At 38.0% G+C, this 19399-nt stretch overlaps 3 protein-coding genes across 5 annotated transcripts; 2 read left to right on the top strand and 1 right to left on the bottom strand.

The window, feature by feature from the left end:
- Nucleotides 1-1336: 1336 nt before the first annotated feature.
- On the top strand, nucleotides 1337-5951 carry oaz1a (ornithine decarboxylase antizyme 1a). Its single transcript, XM_058761178.1, is given in 6 exon segments — nucleotides 1337-1523; nucleotides 3281-3326; nucleotides 3328-3414; nucleotides 4868-5043; nucleotides 5134-5219; nucleotides 5314-5951. Coding segments are annotated over 6 exon segments (645 nt in total). The 5' UTR covers nucleotides 1337-1404; the 3' UTR covers nucleotides 5445-5951.
- A 475-nt stretch (nucleotides 5952-6426) lies between these two features.
- Nucleotides 6427-12200, bottom strand: peak3 (PEAK family member 3). Its single transcript, XM_058761177.1, has 4 exons — nucleotides 11798-12200; nucleotides 11461-11612; nucleotides 10545-11056; nucleotides 6427-10159 (listed from the first exon to the last, which is right to left on the bottom strand). Exons 1-4 carry the CDS (start codon nucleotides 11875-11877, stop codon nucleotides 9137-9139), a joined length of 1767 nt encoding a protein of 588 aa, XP_058617160.1. The 5' UTR covers nucleotides 11878-12200; the 3' UTR covers nucleotides 6427-9136.
- Nucleotides 12201-16275: 4075 nt separating this feature from the next.
- org (oogenesis-related gene) lies at nucleotides 16276-19021 on the top strand. Of its 3 annotated transcripts, none has more exons than XM_058759609.1 (6): nucleotides 16276-16442; nucleotides 16557-16637; nucleotides 17933-18184; nucleotides 18233-18415; nucleotides 18496-18600; nucleotides 18695-19021. In XM_058759609.1, the coding sequence occupies exons 1-6, from the start codon at nucleotides 16389-16391 to the stop codon at nucleotides 18713-18715; spliced, it is 696 nt and encodes a 231-aa protein (XP_058615592.1). In that variant the 5' UTR covers nucleotides 16276-16388; the 3' UTR covers nucleotides 18716-19021. The 3 variants fall into 3 exon arrangements, with proteins under 3 accessions (XP_058615592.1, XP_058615591.1, XP_058615593.1); XM_058759608.1 differs by having other exon boundaries at nucleotides 18230-18415; XM_058759610.1 differs by having other exon boundaries at nucleotides 16284-16442; nucleotides 17933-18161; nucleotides 18261-18415; nucleotides 18695-18988.
- The last annotated feature ends 378 nt before the right edge of the window (nucleotides 19022-19399 follow it).

The raw sequence follows: 19399 nt of genomic DNA, 5'->3' as shown, positions 1-19399 counted from the left end.
TCTTAGTGGTAAGATAAAATGTTTTGTGAATACGGGCCCTGATCAACAGTGTATTTGGTAACCAAAGTAAATCCCTTCAGGCCCCTACAATGTCAGGGTTTAATTTGCAATAATATTTGACTGGCTAAGTTTGCATGCACAAATATTTACTGTCTAATTCAAGAATTCACCTTGTACTATCTCAACCGTTGAGCTGACCACCACAACGACCATGGCCACTAATATACAGCGGTTCAGAGTGATGCCCTTCCATGGATTTTCCACCTTTCTCAAGGACTCCACCGGAAATATGCGCCTATACTTCACTGTTGAATGGAGATAGTTGAGTAACTCAGAAATGAAGTGTGATACAGTTAGAAATTCAATGTAATGACAAATATACAGTGAATTATTTCAAAATATTTAAGTGGTATATATGCAGAGATACATACTTGTCTTGATGATCCTTTCTGGAAGTTTCTGTGGAACTGAAGATTAAAACAAAGTAAATATCTTAAACTTAAATTTGTAGCCTATATCAAAGGGCATTTAAACTCAATTATGTACCCTTGTTGTTATTTATTATATGATTTTATTTGATAGATTCACACAAGTGTGGCACAGCTCAAGTGATGTTCTCGAGGTGGCTAACGTTGAAATGCTAACTTAAAACTATTTCAACTTGTGTCAAAAATTCCTAAAAATATAACAGCAAACATCTACAGTCTTTTTACAGCTGCAAACAGCACAAAATTACGAGAGCTGACAACTGGGTAACAGGGCTGATAAATGTAATGCATATAATTCAGAGTATAAACAAACAAAAACAACTGCATTAGCGGTAGTTAAACGAGCAGTTCTTACCAAGCAAAGCCGGAGTGGTCAGGCAAAAACTGTGTGCAAAGGAGGAGTCTCAAGTTCTTCAGAGCCCTGATGGACAGGAACAGCTGAGACTTTATTATTAAAAATACAAGCACTTGTGATTTTACATAGCCAATTTGCAGTCTTGAATTGAATGTTGGTATTAGCCGATTTATGTTCATGTACATGCAAAGTAGTCATTTTTTAGATGCTTTCCAGTTAATATTGTTATTTTTCAGTTTTCATTAATTTAAATACATTAATTATAATGAGTCTTAGATATAGTAGCCTACATCTTGCACTGCTTATCATGTTGAATAATGTAACAATGAGAAGTATAATTAATTATTAACACATTTTGTAACTCTATTAGATATAAATTATAATCCATCCTATTTTCATCAATTTTAATTCGCTAATTTCCACTCAGTTTGCTAAAGCGCGTGATGTAACACAGAAGCCACGCCCACTCGTGTTTCAGAGTATAAATACTCCGGGCCTACAGCCATTAACACTTTCAGTCGGCGCACGGACAGAGAAGAGTAGGGCCTTGACGTTGGCCGGATGGTTAAATCCAACCTCCAGACGATCCTGAATAGCCACTGTTTTGTCAGAGAAAAAGAGAGTAATATATCCAAGATGCCAGTGATCGAAATGACCCGTAATAAACCCGAGAGTGAAAGGTAATGTGGGACTTTTACGCAGATAGTTCGCGCGCGGCCTTGTTTTAGCTGTACAGCCTAGCGAGCTATAAACTGTATGGTGAACTACAACGTAATGTATATTCGATTGAATGCTTTTAGTTTGCGAGATGAGATTTAAATCCATCAATAAAGGTGTTTTAAATGAATTGTTAAATATCACGCTGTGTGTTCAGGTGGGATCGTGTTGTCAATCGGTCACGGATTAGAATGATTGACAGGCCAGTTGCCAGGTAACCGGTTTTGTCGAGTTCGCCTATAGTTCTAGAAACTTCCAAACGATCGATTCAAACTGTCATTATTGCCAACGTCTGTTTAAATGTATTCTGAAGTCTGTGTAGTCTGTTTGGCTTTTGAGCTAATATGAGATGACTTTAAACTTAATTATGTTGCGTCATAACATGTTGTTGTTCGTTATGTGATGTTATTTTATAGTTTTACGAATGCTTGGCGGGTTTATTCAGGTGTCGCACAGCACAAAAAGCGATTGACGGGTAACGTTAGGTGCTCGCGAGGTGGCTAACGTTAAAATGCTAACTGGATGATGCGAAAACAGGTGGGTACATTGCTCTTGTGTCACTGTTAAGATTGCGTTATGAATAACGCGTTGCGTAAGAATAACTAACCTTCATATAAATGAGTAATACCCCACAAAATGGCAGTTAAAACCGGTATGAGGCAAATTGTAATGTGTTAATGGCTAAGCGTCGCCTCGCCCATCCCCCCCTTGTTTGTTTCCCTATTATGCGTCATTGCTGTACTGTATGGAGTACCATGATGATTTTATTGGTTTAAGCTATAATTAATTTCTTAAACAATTGATTTTATCTGTATTGTAGAATGAAGTTAACTGCTCAAATCCAAACGTTCTCAATGTAGTCTGACAGAAATCTACTTTGGTTCTGTTTTTCTTGATGCATTCTCTAAGAATAGCAGATATAAAGGGGAAGTGTTGGTTGGTACTTTTTTTTTTTTAAAGATGTAACGTTAGTCATGTCTAAACTTGTATGTGGGTTGTTTGTAACACCAGTTACCTCTTGTATCATTTTTTTGGTAGGAAGTTGCCCACCAGATTATTCATTTGTTTCATGCAGTGATGCGTCACATTGCAGGCTTAAAAATATGGTCTGTTTTAGCTTCCTTTATTTTGCCTACGCTTTCATCAGAGGTTTTCTGGTCTTGCAGTAACCCCTTGTACTCATTGGGTTTGAATTATGTCGGTGTTCGTTCACCTGCTACAGACTGTTGCGTAACTACCGTTTATCCCCTCCCATGTGATCCCAGCTCACTGTGTCCCTTGTGAATAGAGAGTCCAGGTAGTCTGACTTTAGGGATTAGGTTGTTTTCAATAGGATAAACGAAAGTTATTTTTGCTGCCTTTGCTTTGCTGAAGTGAAATGAGGTTGCACTGGTTTGCACAGATGCATTGATTCATTTTAATTCAGGTTAAAGATTTGCATATGCACTATTTGGCCTGTGCTGTATTTTACAACGTTCTCTGTTGCGGGTTTTTTTCTTTACAAGTATGGTCAGCAGATGCACCATTTATAATTCAAACCGTCATGATATTGCTTAGACCAGGATTTTTTTTGTTTTATATTCTATTTAATGCCAAGGACATGTAAAATATATATATATATATTTTTTATATATATTAGGTTAAAGCTTTTATTACATATTTATACATTGTATATTGGTGTAATACTGAGTATGAAGTGTATTGTGTTTTATGGATCCAGTTCCCATCGCTGCAGTAACCTGTGTCCGGGGCCTCTGTGGTGTTCCTGATGTCCCTCTCCCACCCCTGAAGATCCCAGGTGGGCGAGGGAATGATCAGCGGGATCACAGTCTTTCAGCTAAGCTATTCTATTCTGTGAGTACAAAGGGTTTGGTTCACATCACATGAAAATGTATGTGAATAAATGATAACACAAATAAAATTTCACTTAAATCCTAAATTTGTTTATTTCCAACTGAGTTTTACTAATGGCTTGTTTCAACCGAGCAGAGCAGTACGGTATGGTACGCAATTATGTCCGTTTCGCTTGTCAGAAGTTGTGAACGATACCAAAATGGCGAACCGTAAAGTACCACTTTTTTGGTATCCTTCCGTTGGGGTACCTAGCACGGCAAAGGGTAACAAAAGGGTGGTGCTAAACTCACTGCAAAACATTTATTTGTTGACTAGAAGAATCACTTTTGCGTGATACAAGGGGATAAAGCTTCTTCACTCGTTCCGCTCTGCTGTCCATGAGTGTTGGGCTTATTTACATCAGTGTGTATCTTATATTTTCACCCAGACAATAGCGTTTCTCAATATGCGTTCTTATCTGTTCTTGAGGACTTGTGAAAAACAAAATTGCCCAAAAACACGCGTAACTTTCAAAATGTACTGTTATTGTCAAATGTAGTTTGAGTTTTTCAGGCGAGAATGTAGTTTAAAACTCAAATCTGCGGTTTATTTATAAAGAGCGCCTATTTGAAAACTTGCCGACTACGGAGCTCCATGCGAACATGAGCGCCTGGTGAATCCGCCTCGAGCAGCCTTAGCTCGGCTAGTCCTTCTGACATTTGCAGCTGGCTCTGATGGTCTCCGTAGTGATTAAACCGGAGATGCAATTCGTTTTGGTTATATTTAACCGGCATTCATGGTCTCATGAATCTATTATTTGCACAAAGCAAATGTACAAAGTTATGTTTAAATTTTCTGTTTATTTTAAACTTTACCGTAGTACAGCGCTGACTTTGTGGCATACGTTTTATTTATTTTTTTTATTTAACCTTTTACTTAACCAGGGAAGAGAACTGGATTGTTTGCTTTTCTTCATTTCCTCTTATACTTTGTACTTATACACTTATAATGGCTGCTATTGTTCATTAAAACTGACATTTAACAAAAGAGGTAGAGTTGTGCTTTATTGTCGCACTTTATTGTCGATCGCTACTTTCCGGTATACACCACACCGATCAAGTAAGGGTAGTGTTGGCGGTGGAAACGCAAGCTGGATCAGGGTGTTCGTCCCCGAATCGTACCGTACTGACCCGTACCGCTCGGTGGAAACGGGCCATAAATGTCTTCTGTATTCCCCATAAAGAAGAATGTGCATGATGTATGCTACTAGTTATGACCCTGTACAGGGTCATATCTTATCTGCATATTAATCTCATCACCTGTGGGGAATATTTATTTATTTTTTAACCTGTGGGAATTGACTTTGGACATTTCACCTCGTCTGATTTCTCATGTTAATGATTTAAATGCTACGGTTTGTTAAATGGCTGTGCTGTAGTAATTGTCCTTGACTGCATATCTGTTGTTTTTGAAGGATGCTCAGTTACTGGTTCTTGAGGAAGCCCCTCAGTTGAACAGCCGTGTACGTTTTTTGCTCTTTGAACGGCGCTGCTCTGTGAGCAAGCACTTAGTCTGGAGGGGAGCACTGAAGGGGGCAAACCTTTACATCGAAATCCCTACTGGTGTCCTCCCAGAAGGGAGCAAAGATAGGTTAGTCCAATTAACACTTATCTTTTCTCCCTACAGGAAAAGTTGTGTGGCTTAAACTGATTGTTCCCTTTTTGTTTTTTTTGGCAACAGTTTTTCACTCTTGCTGGAGTTTGCAGAGGAGAAGTTACAGGTTGATCACGTTTTCATCTGCTTCCATAAGAGCCGAGATGACAGAGGTAAGGCGCTTCTCTTCCTGTATTCCTGACTTTTTTTTTTTTTTTCTTTTTTTAAATTAACACACTTTAACTTCCTCTGCGCTTCCGTCTCTAGCATCGCTGCTGCGGACGTTCAGTTTCATGGGCTTTGAGATTGTGAGACCGGGTCATCCCCTCGTCCCAACCCGCCCCGACGCTTTCTTCATGGCTTACAGCATTGAAAGAGACTCCGATAGTGATGAATAAAGCTTATCAATCACATTTTGCTTCTAATTACTATGCTGTATCTCACTCAACATGGTCACCATTAAAAGAAACATAGAATGAATGTCAAATTTGAATAGTTTTTTTTTTCCTGTTAATTACTACGCTGTAGTTCTTGTAAGGGTTGTGCTGGTCGTTTTTTTTTTTCTGTTGTATTTGCACTAGTGTAAACCAAATTTCCACAGTTACCATTAGTTCTTAAGCCATTACCACTGGGCTTAACTTCCAATGTGATTGGATTGCTGATTTCCCCTTCACCCATTCCCACACTGATCCTTTTTAGTGCATAATATTTATGGTTAAGAACCTTCAAGCAACAATGTTTGTAGAGTCATGGTTTTCATTGATATGTTGATTTTTTTCTTTTTACCAGTGTCTTCAAGTTGTTTTCTTGTGTGCATGAATTGGAGTTTAGTCATTATGACTTCAATAGGATCTGTCTGCATGTTTGACAGTGTGCAAAATAAAAATGCTCACCTTACACCACTACCTTCGGTTTGCTACATTTATTCATTTCCATAAGCATAATGTCAACTATTAGACCACATCTGACTGGGTTTTTAGAAGACTTTATTGTTGCTTTTTAACCCTGTTGAATGTTTCGTAATGCAAATTTTTCCAGGTATTGTTAATAAGTAAACGCCACAAGGTCAAACTCCAACAATAAGCTGATTTTGCAATGATATGTAGGTTATATTGCATAGGCCTTTACTGTAAATGGGAGTAACCTGATCTCTCTGAATATAAAGCAGTTTAACCCTCACGAACTGTTCAAAAACAGGGGACTTCCTGTACAGTCCAGGTCAAATTGACCTGTATTGGATTCAATGTAATTGCACAGAAATGATATGGAAAAAAGTACAATCAAATTTTTAATATCAATATTTTTCACATTACAAAGAGGTGTTTTTAACCACTATTGTTGACTGCCGCTCCACACCTGTGAGATGTTTGCGATTTACACTTTTTTTTTTTTTTTTTTTTTTAATATCTTGGTCTAAACCTAAAGTAATCTTGACAAACTATATAAACTTTGAAAGTTTTCAGACTCTAGTTTTCATATTTGGTAACTCTCTTTTTCAAGGAAATGACAGCAGTATATAAATAGCGGTAGATTTTCCATTTGTGATATGGTGACAAACACTCTTACTCTATACGTATGTTTTTGTGTTTTAGAGATTCAAATCAAATCAAATATTAAAATTACTGCCCAAGCTATTTCTTAATAGGATGTCTACTTCATAAATATTTTGAAAATTATTGAAATATATGGTTCAGAACACTCAAATAAATGGATATCAAGAGTCATCTAGTGGAAAGGTTTGGTACTGCATCCACAAAATTGTACTTAAAAGTTAATTTTTTGAGATATCAACCTAAAATTTGGCACAAAACTTGTTCAGATGATTGCCATTGATTTTCTTGAAGATTTGGTGGTAAACGTGTTTTGTAAATTCGCTATTTTATATAATATATATTTTTATATTTTACATTTTCTTAAATTTAAACTTCTAAAACGTTTTATAAATTTACTTTTATAACGGTTTTTCTACAATAATCTGTGATGTTTCACCTTTAAAAAGATAAAGTCTATGCTCTGAAGTATTCAAGTTTTATAACAATTTTAGCTGGAAAAGTCATTTTAAGTCTATGCTCAAAAAGTGGGACAGTTAGAAGGTTAAACAGTTTTGTTTTCACAAACTTTGAAATTAAAAAGTTGTTAAACTCATCAAGATACTGGCACTAGGAGGCACTTCAAGACTAGAGTTGAGGAGCTCTGACATACAACAAAGGAATTTGTTATTTTGTGTCTGTACAGTTACTTTTGAATAGCTACCTATGCAGGTCAAATTGACTCGTGAACATCACAAACGTATAAAGAATTCTGTATGTACATTTCACAACACATCAGTGTGTTGAAACTGTGTATGCATGTTCATGACCCTAAATGAGGAAAAAGTAACAAAATTTCAAGAAAAAAAAGAAAAGAATTAAATAGTATTTCAGATAGATTGAAAAAATAAAAGATAGCTCATATTTACCATCTGTGGCTGACAACATATTTTTCTGCATTGAAATAAGCACCATTTTAGCTTTGTAAGATAGTAAAAAAACTATCTATAAAAATAACAAAATCTAACCAATAAATGTTATTATTTTGGCTCTGTAGACTTGCCTTAGAACATTAAAATAGGCGGGCCAAATTGACCCGGGAACAGTACGAACATAACATCTTTTTTTTTTTATCATGTCAATACACACCAGCATGTTGAAACTTTGCATGCAAGTTCATGACCCTAAATCAGAAAAAGTCACAAAATATCAAGAAAAACAACATAGGTTTAATAGTATTTCAGACAGATTGAAAAAAGAAATGATATCTAATTTTTATCATATTTGGCTGACAAAATATTTTTCAGAGTCGGGGAAAGCTTTTTTTTTTTTTTTTTAGCTTCATAGGATAGTAAAATAATAAAATATAACCAATAAATGGTTTCAGCTCTCTGCCTTGTAAACGACTCCTAATTAACATAATTAACATATAAAATATCACCAATCATCATAATTTAGAACAGCGACCTGCAAGAACAGCTTACATTTGAAAAAATCTGCATTACTCCGACAATAAAAAGTGCGTACGTCTGCTCGGACCCTGACGTGACGCTAAGCACTTTTCCACGTCAAAGACCGTTTTTATAAATATGAGCGTTGGCGTGGATTTAAGCGTACGCACACTCTAAGATCAAATCTGTGTATACGCACGCTTTATAAATGAGGCCCCTGGAGTTTAGCTCCAACCCTAATTAAACACACCTGAACCAGTTAATCCAGGTCTTACTAGGTATACTGGCAGGCGCAAGTTGGAGCTAAACCCTCCAGGATCAAGTTTGGTGACCCCTGCCTTAGAACATTAAAATAGGCAGGTCAAATTGACCCGGGAACAGTACGAACGTAATCAAATTTTTGTGGACATGTCAAAACACATCAGCATGTTGAAACTTTGCATGAATGCTCATGACCCTAAATGAGAAAAAGTCACAAAACTTCAAGGAAAAAAACCTGATATTTGAAACCTGATAAGTTAACTGATATTTCCGACAACTCAAAAATCAAATCGGTCAAATTGACCCAGAACAGTACATGAGGGTTAAATATGTTACAAGTGTTTTACATGTTAATTTTGTAGCAAGAACAATTAGGAAATAGTAGTGATGCATATGTATGTACATGACAAAAAAAAAAAAAAAAAGGCATTGTGGCCACAAATTAAGAATTTGTTCCTTTAAATTGTGGCAATGTTCTACCAAAATTAAAACAAATTAGTACAACATAGCAATGATTTACCAAAAAAACGAAGGAACAAAATAATCTAACTTCGCCCCGATTTAATTAAAATAAGGGACAAATTCTTCATTTGTTGCCACAATGTCTAGATTTTTCTGCGTGTTGTGCAGGGCTCCTGATGTATACAGCAGCTCATGAATATCAATTATAAATATGGGACAAGGTGATCTGTTTTTAGGATTGTAAAACTGTTCTTTTCGATCATATAAGTGACATTACGAAATATAGATCAGTTATATCTGAGGCTTACCGACTCATAATTGCTATCATTAGTATTTACATTATCTTTTAAGCAGTTGTAATGAAATCATGAAGGCCCATACGTTCAGTTATGTTACGCATAGTCTCTGGGTTAGTAAGGGACAGATATTGCAGACAGAGATAGTCTTCCCAGTCCAAGCCAGTCTGATCCTGAAAGAGTCCTTTTCAGCAAGCTTGAGAACCAAAAGAGAACGCTTAAGTAGAAGCCAATTAGAAAGCACAGAGTTCTCCATTTGGTTCCGCTGAAAGAGTCCCTGTCGAGGACCCCAAAGCAGGGCCTGGAGGACACCCACCACATCAGCTAATAGTAGCCCAGGTTTCTCAGATGTAAGCTGGGTGACCAGCCACAGCAAGCCTGGAGTGTATGGAGTGTCTTGGGGCACCTTCCACACAGATGAGCAACTGTCGGTGAGATGTAGGCAGTACCTCAGCAAAGTCCCCAACTGGAACTCTTGGGATTTTGCTTCTTGCAAAACCTCATCCTCAAAATGACTCTTTAGGACCAAACGAGGTGTGCCCCACTTCTCCCATAAGGTTTGATAAATCTCACTTTTTGTCCTTTCATTGTCTGTGTGCTCTTTGGACACTGTGATCATGGGTATACCTCTAAAAGTGTCTGTATTCGTGCTTCCCCTTTTCATATCACTAGGGTAATCATTAGAGTCAGCCTCTTTGCGTATGATACTAGGCCACACTAATGTCACACTCTGTGGTTTCAATTCCCTGTGAATGACTTTAAAATGTCCCAGTTGCTGTAGTCCTAGCACCAACTGGAGGGCAAGAAGACAAAGCCTCCTCTCATAAACCTCAGGAAGGATGGCGTGCAAAGAGTGTCCTTCCTCAACAAAGTCCTCCAGTGTTCCCAATGGAAAGTCTCTTACCACAGTCACACTAACACCTTTCTCCAGAAGATCAGCAACTGTTTGCTGTTGGCATGTGTCCCCATGTGAAGGCTCTGGAGTTGTCTGAGCATGCTGCGAGGTGGAAGTTTGATCTGTAGCTGTGCACTGTGGAAAATGGACCAACCCTTGCTCAGAGTTAGGATGTGACATGGACATGGTGCAGTCTGATACTGAATCCCCTCTGCAAACCTGACAAAATATTTCATTTTTAGGAGTCCTTTACCAGAAAAATGTTGCATTGTGACTAAAAACATGCTCTAAAGTTTTGGTAGCACATGTTAAACTGTTGATGCTGTTGCTCAACACCTGGCATGATGAAGGAAGTGTGGGTTTATTTGAGGGTTTTCTACTGCAAGCTAGGGCTGCCTTATAAGGGTGTGCATTCTGCTTGTGGTTCAGGGGCTCTGCCTGGGAACCATTGATGGCCTACTTACAGCTTTGGATTGAAAACCCTTGTGCATTATCGCCCACATATACACAAACAAAATCAAAATCTACAGTTACTAACTAGATTCCTTGTGCATCTAGTTTAGATTGATGGTCTCTTATGTTATTATAATGTTGATGTTCTTACCTTTGCTGAAAACAGTCTCCCGGGAACCTTTAGACAACGCACCAAGTAGAAACCATCCCTCTCAGTCCACTGCTGCTCACACAAAATAAAGTCATTAGGCTGAGAAGTCTTTGCCATCTCCTTTTCCTGTTCATTTAGGAAGACGGTCGATTCAATGTTCTGCAACATGTTCTTGAGAAACTGAAGATAACACTCTTGGATGCCCATTTGAACTTGCTCATGGCTCTGGAAGCTTCTGAAGATACTTTGAAGTTGCTCATCTGGTGTATCAAAGGTCACCTTGTGCAAGGACAAACCCTGATATTTCTCCTCTTGTACCTCTTCCTCTTGTAGTGTAAGTGTGTCGTGGAATGGTGTTATCATATATAGGGGATTTTCATAGTTGCAGGTTCTTGTATGACCATGGTAAGGTGGGTCCAGAGTCTCCTCTGGGAGGGACAGTGTTCTCTTCAGACTCTTTTTGGGTACTGGAGGAGGAGTTTCGTCTGAGAAGAATCTCACCTGGTGATTTTCTGAATGACAAGATATAGGTTATAGATTTAGCAATGGAAGACACAACAAATACACATAATGCACGCACACATGCATGCTCAGATGTTGTTTCATGTCATGTATTATGGAACCATGAAATTAAATTCAGTGGAAACCATCTCAGTTCCCACATTACCATAAAACACAGACTACATGTGATTTAGTTGGCTTTCTAACGGCTAACTGTATTGGTTTCAGGTGTTACTTCCCTCAATAATAGTTTTGTATTCAAGAAATAAAATGAAAAAGAAGATAAACAGAAATGAGGAAGGCTACGCATGTGAAAAGTTACAGAAACCAGTTCTCATTTTAGTTAGATCATTATCACTTGCTTCAGAATCTTTTTGTATTAAAGTATATTTGTAAACACGTTGTCAGTGCCTACCATAGCGATGGTGTATTGGACAGTGGACTGCATTACAGTAAATAGGAGTAAACACTTCAGTAAATGGAGACACAGGGGTCTGTGGTCCAGACAAGTGTAGATCTCCCACCTTCAGCTCTAGATCCTGGATGGAGCTTGAAGAAGACCTGCTCCTAAACATGTGCACATTCGTATTTACAAAAATCCAGAAACATTAGAACATTATGAAGTTACTAGGCCAGACCTGCTTTACTTATGTGATATTTCACTGTACCGAGTGTCGAGTAACTTTCGTGGTATGAGGTTTCCTGTAACACAGCTCACATGTGTGTCAAGTCGTAACACTAGCATCTCTTACCTGCGCTGTTTGATGGGCAGTGCAGGTGGCGATGTCCCTCCTGATGCTCCCAGGAGAGCGTAGTCTGTTGCTTGATGCATTGTAGTTTAGCGTGTGACAGCGTGAGCGTTCGTGAATATGGTTCACCCACCTCCAACTGTCAGTTCCTGTAGTTTTCTTCTAGTTCATTAGCACACATGCAGTTACCTCACTTGTGGCTGTCTGAGACATTGCCACAGCATATCTAGCATCTGAGGTTGGAAGCGGAAAAGCAGAATGCATTTTTGTGCACATCTGTTCACTGTACTTTCAAATAAGGAAACTATGAAATAAGGAACTAGTTCTTTCTGTCATCGAATGACATGCTTATGTACATTGTGCTCATGTACTGAGAAAAATTTGTTGAAAGACAAATTTAATGGGTTTTTTCTCACTAAGGTGGTAGGACCCAGCTCACCAAGGTGAAGAGTCCTTACTGAGCATTTCTATACATTTGGGAAACATTTTATTTTTGATATTATATATTTATATTTCCTACAGAATATAAAAGTTTTGAAAAGTGCTTGGACGGAGATAAATGCTTTGCAAGAGACCAGTGATAAGAATTGATATGTGAATTTTTTTCCAGCATCGTCATTATCAAGTCACTAGAGGATGCTGTTGTCTCTTTATACACAATGAGCAACCTCCACTTGAGACCTTGTTGTGGCTCAAATGGGCCCAATTAAGAGTTGATTCAGTTGACTTAAACCGAGTTTCAGATGATTTGACTGCACCATTTACACAGGACTTTTAACAATGCACAATATCCCATTTGAGCTTTACAGAGTGGCACTAGCAGAAACAAAAACCTCCCCACGGCTACGAGTAAAACCTTAGGAGGAACCAAAAATCAACAGAAGGTGGAACCAAGAGGTATATCAATTTAAGTAAGCCTATTAGTCCATTTTTTCTTTTACTTTTGAATGGTGAATAATGATGACCTGTGAAATGTGGTTGGGTCATATACAATTACATTTTTTTGTACATGCTGGCCCTTGTTACCCCCTGTTGGTAGATTCTGTAATTACACCAAATGCACTGCATAAGGGCTTATCCTGTGCACTGCAAGCATAAGATGGCCTTGAAGTATACTGACCTTTAATGTTATTATTATTAAATATTGGGATTACATCCATCTTTTTGTGTTCAGATGTGATAGTTTTATATTTCAAAATATAACATAGTAAAAACATTGTGTTAAATACATCTGTAGGTGGACCTAGATCGTTCAGTAAAAATAACAATTATACAAAAAGAGTTGTCAGACTGAATTTAAAAAGCCTCCATTCAAACTGAGCTCTGTGAAGAATCTGTAGTGTCTTCAGATGGCTCTGGATGTAGCTCTTTTGGCTGGAGGGTGAGAGTGAGTCAGAGAGGGCTTATTGTTTGGGTCTTTTGTCGTCATTATGTATAGCTCAATCTGCAGAGTGCTTGAAAACACCCATAGAAGACCTATGACTAAACAGATTTCATAAATCGCCTTAAAAGGTAAACATGGTTATGAAGTACTAGCTGCAATAAGACAACAAACAGCTGACGAAAGGATTAAACCTAAGGTGCAAACAATAATTTGTAAATTAAAAAAGTGAAATTTTCTTGTTTCTTCCAGAGTCCAGTATTTTTTTTTTCTGACATTTTTTGCTCCCACAAAATGGGCATATTTCTCCATAATAGTAATCATTCTAAACTATGAACGCATAGAAAATATAAATTACAATACACTCAACTTTATCACACAATAGCATAATATAATCTGTGTAATTTATGTATTGCAACTTCAAAACATTCATCCAGAACTTGTGTGTTGTTTTATGCATTTTATGTTGTACGAGACAACTGTTGCAGATTAGACTCTGCTTATGCTGTCATAAAGAGTCTAATAGAATCCAAATTGGATTTGCATGTTCTGATGCACAAAATGAGTGCATTTCTTACAAGTTCATTGTGTTCATGAAGTGCAGATCAAGAGATGAATTGCCCAGTTCTAATTTAAGACATGAGTGCAGGGAAGAAGCCCTCATCAAAATGAAAAAGAAACAAGGAAAGAGTGCGAGGGTGAGGAGGATACAATAACAAAGCAAGCATTGAAGAGACCCTGAAGTGGACCATCATTAAGCTCATATGCTGCTCTCACTAAAGAGACTCTTCACATGCTGTGGTCCTGAGTGCTGGGGGTTCCTTACGCACAGATTTTTACCACGGATTTACTTCAGCAGCCTTGTAATGTATAGTCAGTCAATACTGACAAACTTCAAACTGTCAAACCCACTTAAACCCAATGGATTCTCACTACACCACATGTAAGGATGGCAAGTGGCTTTTATAGTTTTATAGTATAATTAAAAAACATATTTCAATAAATTGTTTTGTTTAAAATGTGTGTTTGTGCTATATTTCTTTTAAAAAAGTCATTTGAATTTACATTTTATCTAATGACATTTTTTGCAGGGTTTTTGGAGTCACTGTAGATCAAAAGAATGAGGCTTTTGAAACAATTTGTATGTTCAAAAATTTTTATTTTCTTCATAAAGTCATGGATAACATCTATAAAGACTAATTTGAACAGTTGGACATGTGAAATGAATGCATGAAATAAATTCTCACACAACAAAACAGCATCAAAAACTAGTGCTTGATTGTCATGTTTATGAGCAGCTGCTCTTGGTTTGTTCATTTGAGGTTTGAATTGAAATCGAAGGACTTTCTGTCTGCTTTGCGAAGAATTCCCCAAAGGCTTCGCTTGCTTTTGCTGACCTGTTTCACTGACTCGTTGCTCTGAGCCAGTTGCTTCTGGATCTTGATTCCAGTAACGCTGTGGCTTCTAAAGAAACGATGAGCGACGGGAGACTGATGTGGAGGGGTGCTGGCATGTGTCTGGATGGGTGATGTTCTGACAGTGATGCTTCTTTTCATTTCCAGCTTAGGGTGTCTGGACGGGTTTATCTCTTCATCATGACCCCAACGTCTATGGCCCTGGAAGAAGAGTGCCTCTTCGTTGGCCATTTGTGGGCTTTTGCTCAAAGTTACGAAGCCGTATGGGGTGGTGACTTTGGGAAGGTGAGGTAAAGAAAGAGCCGCTCGGCTGGCAGGGTCAGAGCAATGTTCAGCTTCCACCAGAGAACAGTTGCTCTGAGTTTGAGTCCGTTTGACATCTGAGATGGCTTTTCTTCCAGGTACAGGAGATACACTGAACCCCGAGGATGATGATGACGACGAAACTGATGATGAAAGAGAAAGCCTAGGATGATAGGATCCACTAATGTCATCAATGCTCCCCCAGTCCTCATCTTCTTCACCTTGTCGTTCTTTCTCATTCACTCTGGATCTATAGCCATCCTCCAGGGCGAGTTTAGGAATGGTGAATTGTGGGATGCTGTCCGGTGTCACGACCATACTGCGTATGCTGTCTTTACTCCCGCGGTTTTCTGACCCCAGCGAACTTCCGAACGAACTACTTCTCGCGGTGGCCCATTTGAGCGCGAGTTTTCCCGCGGAACTGTGTCTGCGCGAGAACGGGAATCCCGCGCTTTCTGACTGGATTTCGGCGCTCGTCCCCGTGCAGTTTCCAGCACTGATGGTGCGCGTAACCGTCACGTTCTTGTGCAATGCCGCCATTCTTTGCTCTGTCTTACTATATAAAATATAGAAAAAGTGCTGTTTATTACCTGTTTGTGGAAAGTTGTGACTGACAGAGTAGCCTCAGGGATTTATAGTCCTCCAGACCCTTCAAATCTGCCCCTCTCTGTTTGTTTTAGACGTGCGTAAATGTGACGAGGGAGCCGTGAGCGGAAACATGCCCAAATGTGGCTCTCTCCCGCCAGACCGGGCTCCTCCGGATGACAGAGAAGAAATTGTAGTTTGGTAACCATAGTTACTGCACTTACTGTAGAATAAACTGGAAAACAAAACCAAACAAAATGGCATAACGAGTGTTAAAACTCTTTGAAGAGATATGTTGATGTATTAATTTAAAGTCTATTAAATGTTTTACTACTGTCATAAATATCCTAGTTACAAATAATTACCATAGCCTATATTTGTACTCTAAGGTAATTCAAATAAAATAATAGTGTGCACAAGGTTTGACTTTTAGGTTAAAATTTGTATGAATGCATAAGTTATATTTTAGGAATATTTAGCTTTTTATGACTTGATGTGCAATCATTTTGAGGTAATTTATTTAAGATAAGTTACACTGTAATTAATTTAAACGAAACGGCAAATGTAGGATACCTTATATTAAATTATTATTTGAAATATAGCCTACTTATATGGATATATATTGTTGAATTTTTCATGTTTGTTTTTACCAAGTTTTAAACATGAATTTGTTTTTATGTAACAAGTTCTAGTAACTGTAGTTTGTATGGTTTATCGAACGCGAGAATGAGAATATTTGTGTATTTTCCCCGCATACTTTATTTTTTAATAAGTATGTAGTGCGCAGTACACGGCCAATGTCTCCACGCATGCGGACACGCGCGCAAAAACGCACCTGTTTTAATTAGCACGTGCATGGCTGCCTGGTAAATTGGCGGTGAATCGGTGGATTAGTTCAGAGAGCATCGAGATGACTGGCCAGAGCAATTACGCCGTTGAGTCTGAGACCGTTGAGGGCCAAGAGGCAAGTTTATTTGATTACGTTTATTTCACCGAGATAAAGCAGTGTTTATTTTGAACTAGGAGACGCTCAGGACAAAATGAGCGTTTATAAAGGCAAAACTTTTGTTCTCAACAGAAGAAAGCTGTGGTGAAGAGAGGTGGAGTCGTGTCAGCCATCTTCTGTCGAATTTCACAGTTTTGGCCAGTCAGGTGTACTGTGAGTAATCGCTAGTGAACTAAATAAGCGATGCACCGCTGGTCTGAGTACTTGTTTGGGTGGTTAATACTAGTCTTAAATGGCAGACTGTAAACAAACCACTTCAGAACACTTTGGCATTGTAACGTTTTATTAACTTGATGTGTTAAATTTATTTAAATTAAAAATAAATTAATTAAATTGAAAATAAAACTAGCCTAAGGCGGTCTGCTGGTCTCAATGGACACAATGTGTGCATACTGGGAAACCAGCTAAACTATATCAGAGAACGGCATAAACCAGCTAGTTCCAACAAACCAAATTCAACTGGATTATTTCTTTACTTTTATTTACTTATGCCTCCTTTTTTTTGTTGCTTTTCTGTGTTGATTAAAAGCTGCATTCTGCTACTTGTTAGGTTCATTTAGTACTCCATGTACTCCTTTAAAATGTTAGATTTATCAAAGTCCCCATGAATTCAAAATTTACAATGTGTTTTTTTTTAATTTTTTTTTTTTTATATAGTGCACATTGTCAGTTTTAAGATAAACAATTAAGCCATGCTGAAGTTAATCCTCTGAAAAAAATAGTTTGTCTCGGTAAATTTGCTTAACTTAATCTGCCTTATTTTGCAACACCGAAGAAAGCTGTGTTGTGCCACCAACCAGTGTTGATAAATTAATGTATTGTAACATACCAGTTTGCAATCAGTGTTATTTCAGTTTCATTAAGATACTGTTATAATTTAACATTTTAAAGATTTAAAATGTTCATTTTAAAGTTGTTTGTCATTTTTAGTAGCTTTTTATCTAGTTTTAATTTGTGTTTTAGTTATTTTATCAAGTTAAACTTAATAAAATTTTTCCAGTAATGAGAATTGTTTACCCCTATTTTAATAACCCTGCTTGCAATATCAAGCTGCATGATGGACTATTTTTGTACAGATAAAATAACTGGCAGCAGATGGCACAGAAAGCCTTGCACATTCAAGTTAAAAATGAAAATTCTTTCATTTGCTCACCCTCAAGTTGTTTCATCCCTGTATAAGTTTATTTCTCCTGTTGAGCACACAAGAAGATATTTTGGGGGAAAGTTGATGGCCCCCATATTTTTTCCATATGGAAGTCAATGGGGACCAACTGTTTGGTTATCCATATTCTTCAAAATATCTTTTGTTCAATAGAAAAAAAAAAAAAAACTCCCATAGGTTTGGAATAACCTGAGGGTGAGTAAATGACAGAATATCCCTTTAAAAAAGGTGTATACTGTATCTTCAGTAGACGTTTTCTGTTTGATGATCTACACCTTTTCTACAGATGCGGGCTCTCCGTGGCTTGTGGTGGCTATTTGGGTTCTCCGCGCCAGTGAAGGTCATCTCTCTGGCTCGGGAGGAAAAAAGTGGCTCCCCAAAAGAAAGGCAGTGCAGAACAGTCCGGAAGCGTCTCAACAGGGTCACACGGTTGCTGTTGGCCATCCTTCCCCGGCGCATCCAGAGCGCTCTGGGTTATCCGGTCTGCACCAGCATTGGCTGTGCTGTGTCCCCTGGTATGATTATCCCTTTTCTTCAGGTAAAAATCCACTTTGAGAGGGGAAAAAAAAAAAAAAAAATGCAGCAGGTGTGTGTTTGTTTGTTTTCCGCTCTAGAGGTGCGTTGTTCCCCTACCAAGCCTTGTGGCAAAGGCAGCAAGAGAAAACAGGATGACCTGGATGAGGAAGAGGAGGTAGAGCAGCAGTCCTGGGTGGAGGCGCTCAATCAGGAGCTGGCTGAGGAAGATCACGCAGTTGATCCAGACTATGAGGTTTGCTTTACCTTCCCAAATCCTGTTGGTATGCATCACTTGTTTGTGCCAAGTTTCGGGATGCTCCTTTTCTCCTGCAGCCCAGCGCAGTTGAGACCGACAGTGAGGAATACCGGTCGCACAATGACACTGAGAGTGACTTGGAAGTAGAGAAGGGTGTCGTGGTGATCAAAGATTTGGAGACGGTACAGTTCTCCTCGCTCACCCACCACCTTTTTGCTGTTTTTCATTCATCTGAGCTCTGTATTCCAAGTCACCTGTGTTTCTTTCTTTTTTCAGGTAGTTCCTCCTCAGGCCTAATGATGGCAGTGTGTACTAATACTAGTATGCAAATCAAGAATAATGCAACAGTTGCAGAATGTGTTCGTTGTGTTCGTTCTCTGGCTTTGTTTTTTCTTGTTTTGATGGCTTCCCAAATTGCTGCTTGTCTTCAGTTAATTTTGTATCTTTTGTGTGTGTGTTTTTCAATGTTAAACTGCCAAATAAAAGGATTTGTAGTACATCTAGTTTATTTTAAAGTGTCCTTTGCAGTTTGGCCAATAGGTGGCAGATATCACTTAGATTTTGATTGATGGGTGCATTAAAATGGTCAACCTATTATTTATTATTTTTTTCGGTGTTCATTTAAAATTGAATTTTCAAGTTATGGTTTTGTGCTTTTTAACATTTATATACATACAATGCAAAAAATATTAAATGCCTATTTTATGTGTATATGTACTGTATATAAATTTTTACATAAAATATTTGATTTCCATACAAAAAGTTAAAATTAACACTTGTATGCACATACGTAATGTGTGTACACATCTATTTTTGCATGCTAATAATTCGCATTGCGTTTTACTCCGTGCAAGAAGTAAAATACTAACACTATATGCGCACATAATGTGTGCAAATATAAATATTTTAAGTGTTTTGCATATTTTTAATGCAAAAAAATTGTGCTAACGTTTAAATGCACACCTAATGTCTACATTTATA

This window comes from Onychostoma macrolepis, chromosome 22 (genome assembly GCF_012432095.1).
Source record: "Onychostoma macrolepis isolate SWU-2019 chromosome 22, ASM1243209v1, whole genome shotgun sequence".
Classification (NCBI taxonomy): domain Eukaryota; kingdom Metazoa; phylum Chordata; class Actinopteri; order Cypriniformes; family Cyprinidae; genus Onychostoma; species Onychostoma macrolepis.
Note: the sequence above shows the minus strand (reverse complement) of the source record. Positions and strands in the feature narration are given on the sequence as shown.

Excerpts from the sequence above, each read along its gene's own strand:
- peak3 (XM_058761177.1), bottom strand. The coding sequence starts at position 11,877 with ATGCATCAAGCAACAGACTACGCTCTCCTGGGAGCATCAGGAGGGACA. Across the intron at positions 11,613-11,797 it reads CTGCCCATCAAACAGCGCAG|GAGCAGGTCTTCTTCAAGCT; the intron begins GTAAGAGATGCT and ends GCACATGTTTAG. Across the intron at positions 10,160-10,544 it reads GGAGACTGTTTTCAGCAAAG|GTTTGCAGAGGGGATTCAGT; the intron begins GTAAGAACATCA and ends ATATTTTGTCAG.
- org (XM_058759608.1), top strand. The coding sequence starts at position 16,389 with ATGACTGGCCAGAGCAATTACGCCGTTGAGTCTGAGACCGTTGAGGGC. Across the intron at positions 16,638-17,932 it reads TTTGGCCAGTCAGGTGTACT|ATGCGGGCTCTCCGTGGCTT; the intron begins GTGAGTAATCGC and ends CCTTTTCTACAG. Across the intron at positions 18,185-18,229 it reads TGATTATCCCTTTTCTTCAG|CAGGTGTGTGTTTGTTTGTT; the intron begins GTAAAAATCCAC and ends AAAAAAATGCAG.